This window comes from Micromys minutus (assembly GCF_963924665.1).
Source record: "Micromys minutus genome assembly, chromosome: 29".
In the NCBI taxonomy this organism is placed as follows: domain Eukaryota; kingdom Metazoa; phylum Chordata; class Mammalia; order Rodentia; family Muridae; genus Micromys; species Micromys minutus.
Window position 1 is genome coordinate 28,063,073 of NC_137964.1, and position 6,000 is coordinate 28,069,072.

General features: G+C 49.9%; 1 protein-coding gene across 1 annotated transcript in view; it reads right to left on the reverse strand.

The window, feature by feature from the left end:
• The window catches only part of RBM19 (RNA binding motif protein 19), a 79,335-nt gene extending 73,750 nt beyond the window's left edge, over positions 1–5,585 (reverse strand). The window contains exons 1-5 of the mRNA XM_080940660.1: positions 5,453–5,585; positions 2,758–2,940; positions 1,370–1,489; positions 1,168–1,206; positions 850–1,054 (exon numbers count right to left, since the gene is read on the reverse strand). Coding sequence (XP_080796786.1) covers positions 850–1,054; positions 1,168–1,206; positions 1,370–1,489; positions 2,758–2,940; positions 5,453–5,488 — 583 coding nt within the window. The 5' untranslated portion in view covers positions 5,489–5,585. The remainder of the gene's footprint in view (positions 1–849; positions 1,055–1,167; positions 1,207–1,369; positions 1,490–2,757; positions 2,941–5,452) is intronic.
• Between the last annotated feature and the right edge of the window lie 415 nt (positions 5,586–6,000).

Consider the following 6,000-nt stretch of genomic DNA (forward strand, 5'->3'; position numbering starts at 1 on the left):
GAATTAGCATTCCATGAGCACTGCCCCTTAATTCTTGGAAGAGACAGCAAGCCCAGCACAGACAATGGGGCCCAGCTCTGAAATTTAACACTTCTACCATGTCTAGCCCTGGACCTAAACTCCCTCTGTCCTACATTGACCTTGAACTCAGGAATCTACCTGTCTTTATATCTTTCTGACGAGCTGCCTCATAGTCCAGCTGCCTCTGTCCCTTTAGCTCTGTGAAGCTCCTTACACAGTTCTTTTTGCATCCTTATATTTTGCATAGTTGAGAAATTATATATTTTTGAACTCAGTGTTTTCAGAGTTCTTTCCCACAGCCATAAGGGCTGTCCTGTCAGTCACTCATTCTACCATTTCGCTGAGACATAGACACACCCTCGCCTCCCAGACTCCTGCTGTTTCTATCATGGACTTATTAACCTTGGCAGAGAGGACATTCCTCAAAGGAGGAACATGAAAATATATAACTATTATACAAACAAGCCTCACACCCACAGCATCCATCAACACTCATTGAGGCCCAGTCCCTGCTGGCTCTGTTCCAGGGGCAGGAACCATGTCATCTGTCCCTTACATGTGGCCAAACAGGACTCAGCAGGAAAGGACCAGCCAGGCATTACCCTCCACCCATCTGGGGGGATGAGCAGCCTATTCATTGGTATGTCTCTCCCAGGCAGATCTGCTCACTGAACTCAGCCAGTACTCACCAAGCTTGTGCAGTATGCCAGACATAGCTCTAGGACTGGGGACACAGCAGTGAGAAAAGATCCCAAGATTCTCTGCACCTGTGCAGGGGACATCCTGGTGAGAGGAGATGGCCTACGCACTCCCAGGATGCACACTCACCTCCAGGGTCCTCTCCGGCTGGCTCCTCCTCACTCTCCTGCCCCGAGTCGGAGTTGGAGTCAGAGTCGAAGTTCAGATAGTCACTTGATGGCTTGGTTTTTGCTTTTGGGAGCTCGGCCTCCAAAGCATCATTTGCCCAGGTGGCCACTTGGGTCCTCTTCTGATGAATTGACAGGAACTCCTGGAACTCGGCATCTTCCTTCAGCTGTGGCAATTCAAGAAGGGAGAGGCAGGAGTGGGGAGATGAGGCAGAGCTTCAGGAGGCTCAGCTCTCTGGCCCTCCACCCTCTCAGTGTTCTCCACCCACAGAACATTCACCTTCTCCAGGTCACTGGGCACCTTTTTCTTCTTCTTGTCCTAAAAGTAGAAGGCAGACAGGCTCACACTGTGCTGGGGAAGAGAAGATGGTGCCCTGGGAGCACCGACCTTTCAAACCATCCAAAAGATACTACCAGCTCCTTCCCAACCAGAGACCACCCTACCATCACTGGACACAGGGGTGGGGGCACCGCCTACATACTTTTTTATTGTCTGAAGGAATGGAGTCTTGTGATGGCTGCTTGGGCTGACTTGGCTTCTGGGCATGTTTGCTCCAAGCTCGGGGTTTCGATGGGTCTCCAAACGATTTGCAGAATTCTACCTGCATGGGAAAGAGAGCTGGCTTCCACAGCTGCTGAGGTACCTAGGCATGTGTGAGTCCCCTTCAGCACAGAAACATGAGTTTCCCAGAGTGCAGGGGTCACAGATCTGCTATCTACTTTAAAGTCAATCACTTTTGTCCCCAGCCTAGATATTGTTGCCCCAAAAGTCATCCTGCCATTTATAGAGGACTAATTCTGTCTCCCATGCCCTCCAGCAGAAGGTGACAGGAAATGCTATTGTCTCCTCTGCTCAAACCAAAAAGCTAAAGTGCAGATTAGATAGCCCAGAAAACACGTGATGGAACAAAGACAGGACTTAGGGTACATACAAGGGGACTGGGGGGACCACATCACTCCTTAGGCCAACAAAGGATGTCTGGGAGGCCGCCCTGCCTGGCACAGAGCAGCAGGGAGCAATGGCCAAGAGTCAGATGACTGTTTACCAGGAGGCAAGTTCAGTCACAAAACAAGCTAGGGACCATGCATAAACTGATGTGTCCCTTGGCCCTGGCACCTCTAATACACTCCTAGAGGCAGGCTTTGGGAGGACGCTCCCACAAACCATACCCAGATGTTCCAGGCCGTTACTGGTCAGCAAACCACTTTCTTTTAACGATAGATGTCCTTGTAGAAGTAACTGCCTCTCTCAGTTCTATCATATATTGTACTGGCTGGTATTGTGTCAACTTGACACAAGCTGGAGTTATCACAGATAATGGAGCCTCAGCTGAGGAATACCTCCATGAAATCCAGCTGTATTTTCTCAATTAGTGATCAAGGGGGGAGGGCCCAGCCCATTGTGGGTGGAGCCATCCCTGGGCTGGTAGACCTGGGTTCTGTAAGAAAGCAGGCTGAGCAAGCCAGGGGAAGCAAGCCAGTAAGTGACATCCCTCCATGGCCTCTGCATCAGCTCCTGCTTCCTGACCTGAGTGGGTTCCAGTCTTGACTTCCTCTGGTGATGAACAGCAATGTGGAAGTGTAAGCTGAATAAACCCTTTCATCCCCAACTTGCTTCTTGGTCATGATGTTTGTGCAGGAATAGAAACCCTGACTAAGACTTATAACTCGTGTATAGGGTACAAAGGTCAAACAACAAAAAAGACTACAGTGAGAGCTGAAAGTACGTCAATTCCTCAGAAACTCTGGAGAGGGCCCAGTGAGCAGGTGGCTGATTCTCGGGCAATGATGCTCGGGCACTCGAGCTTGTGTAGCCCTGAGGTAAAGCAAACTGTCTACTGCAGGCAGGATGAGACTCCCTCAGACTCACCGTGATCCGGGAAGTGTCAATAAAACTCCGGTGGAAATGATTCAGTGCTGCCTGGGCTTCCCCCTCAGACTTGAAACCTATGAAGCCGAACTTCCGGAACTTGCCTTCTTTGGTGAACTTGAGGCTGCAGTCGGTCAGTGTGCCAAAGGCGGCAAACAGCTGCCGGAATCGCTCCTCCTTCATCTAGAGCAGAGAGGTATAATGAGAGGAGCTGTGGAGGGAGGGGGTCCCTGGAGGGAACTGGAAGCCTAGAGGTCCTGAAAGGATACCTGAGATGAGCAGGTGGCAACATGTACTTTTTTTTTTTTAGAATGGCCTGATACTGCCTCAGAGCTTGACACCAGCTGAGCACCCCTGAGCAGGCTATTCACTTCTTTGGAAAGAAAATGAAACTTCAAGGCACCACAAATGGTCTCTTTCTTATCCTGTCCCCCATTGCGGTCAACATCAATTACAGCATCCACCCTGAGGCTAGGACACAGCAAACAGAAACTCAACTGAGGCTTATCCAAATAAACAAAGGGAAGCTGTGTAAAAGTGTGCTAACCAGTGGGAAGAATAATGAAGCCCATTAAAGATGCCCACACCCAGGTCCCAGCACCTGTAATTGCACTGCAAAGGGAGAGCATGCAGCCTCAAAGTGGGGATCTGTAAGTCCTAGTCCCAGAAAGGGGTGTTCCATCACACCTGGATATTGCAAAAGGGATTTTTCAGATGTGTTTTAAAACCTGGTGATGAAGCCAGGCATGGTCATGCAAGTCTTTAATCCTAGCACTCTGGGGGCTGAGGCATGCAGACTTCCTTAGTTTGAGGCCAACCTGGTCTACATGTTAAGTTCCGGGCCAGCCAGGGCTACTAAAGGAGACCCTATCTCAGAAAAGGAAAACAGAACAAAACAAACCCTGAGATGAAGCTAAGGTACAGTGGGGAGGCAGAGGCAGGAGGATGGTACATTCAAGGTCAGCCAGGGCTACAGATTTAAGAGTCTGTTTCTTCAAAAAGCGCCCCCCCCCCGAAACCAACAAACAAAATCCCAAATGGGGGAGATCACCCTCGGTCTTCTGGGTACTTCCATGCTATCAATGAGGTAGGAGGCTCAGAGTCTGAGGAAGGCTAGTGGAGGGGAGAAGACACAGAATCACAAAACCAAGTGTTCTTGATTTTGAAGACTGGGGGTGATGGAAGTAGCTATGAGTAAGAGAGGGCAATGGCCAGGAGACCCGAAGAAGCCTAAGACCCATTGGCAGCCATGTCCAACCTACAACCATGGTGCAGTCACGCCAAAGGCTTAGACACTCCTGCAGACTGCCAGTGCCTGACCACACCTTCACATTAGGCTCGAAGACCTCCAAAATGGTAAAAAAAAAAAAAAAAAAAAAAAAACAAACCACTCTACCAAGGAAGTAATGGGAAATTAGCATGTCATTAAAATGTTGTTTAAAAAGTCCCTGTATGTGACGCTAGTACAGGGGCTCGAAACCTGTGGGTCAAGACCTTTTGGGGGATGCATATCAGATATCGGACATACCAGACACGTACATTATATTCCTAACAGTAGAAAATTACAGTTATGAAGTAATAAAAAAACTTTATGACTGGGAGGACATATGGAACCACATATGGAACTGTATTAAAGGGGCACAGCATTAGGAAGGTTGAGGACCACTGCCCCACCAACAACCAAAACAAACGTGGCTTGTTTTTTTGTTTGTTTGTTTTTTCTTTTTGGCCACATCATCTTCCTATGTAACCCAGGTTGGCCTTGAACTTGCCACCCTCTGCCTAAGGAAAACTGATAACAGGTGTGTGAACCACCACACTTGGCTTTGCTTCGTGATAGTGAAACAGTTAAGTGTTCCTGTTGTAGTATGTATGCATCAAGGCTACAAAACAACGTGGGGAAGAAAACCATTTATTTGGCTTACGGGCTTCAATCACAATCCATTCAGGGAAGCGAAGGCAAGAACTGAAGCAGAAACCGTGGAGGAACTCTACATATTGACTTGCCCAGCTGGGATTTGTATACAGCCCAGGAAGGAATACCCGCTGAAGCGTGACAGCACCCACAGTGGCCTGGACCCTCCCACATCAATCACCCTTCAAATTATCACAGCCTAGTCCACAGGCTAATCATATGGAAGCAATTCATCAACTCTTCCCTCTCCGTAAGGGATTCCGGTCTGTGACAAACTGCCCAAAACGATCCAGAATAACAAGGAGGGGTCCTCGGAGTGCTCTCTATCCAGCCGGCCCACCACCACACACGCGCGCTGATTTCTTCCTTTACCCGGCACGCGTGCCAGGCTCTACCATCATGCCTGAGTTGCCCGCTCTCCACTAACAGGGAAACCACCGAATACCGTTCTCATTACTCGGGTCCCAACAGTGTCGGGAGTGGGGCCGAGAACAGCGTGGATCGAGAGGACCAGCGTCCGAGGCACAAGGTGGGGGCCGGCATCTGCCTGGAGCAGGGCTATCCGGTTTAGAGCGAAGCACCCATGAGGTGGCAACAGTCAGTGATGATAAGAACCATCATAGTCACTTTCCCGCTTTCTTCTCTGTCAGAACAGGGTGCCGCCTCTTTGGGTTCCGAACCTCCTCAGTCCTGCCCCTGACTTAGAATCCCTCCATCCTTCAGCTTCCTTTCCCAGACCCCCGCTCCCACTTCCGGGCTCCGTCCCCAGCTCCTGCTTACCCCATTCGGGAGGTTCTTCACGATCAGGCGCGACATGGCTCTCAGGTACCCCTCGCTTCTATCTCACGATCCCCGCGACGGCGACTACCCACAACTTTCACGCCGTCACACTGGGCGCCGCCATCTTTGGCGAGTCACGTGGCCCCAGCCGAGTTCCACCCGGAAGTGGGTGTGGCCTCGCTGTAGCCACTCGGGAAAGTCACACCCTCAAGGCGGAGTTGGGAGGGGAAAGGCCGCAGTGCTTGCATAGTGCGCAGGCGCAGTTTCTCCGCCTGGTCTTGGACTCCTTGCGGGCCAAAGGCAGGGCGAGCGGTGCCTAAAACCTGCAGGATGACAGGCAACTGGTAAAGAAGAGAGATTCTTCCTAGAATTAAAAAAAAAAAGTTAACGGCAGCGGCAGGCGGATCTCCAAGTTCCAGGATAGTCAGGGCAGCACAGAGAACCCGTTTCAAAAATAAAAAATTAAAGTTTACTGTGTACATATGCACATATATAAAAGTATATATACATGCATGTATATTGTAAATATGTATATTCTACCAGATGCA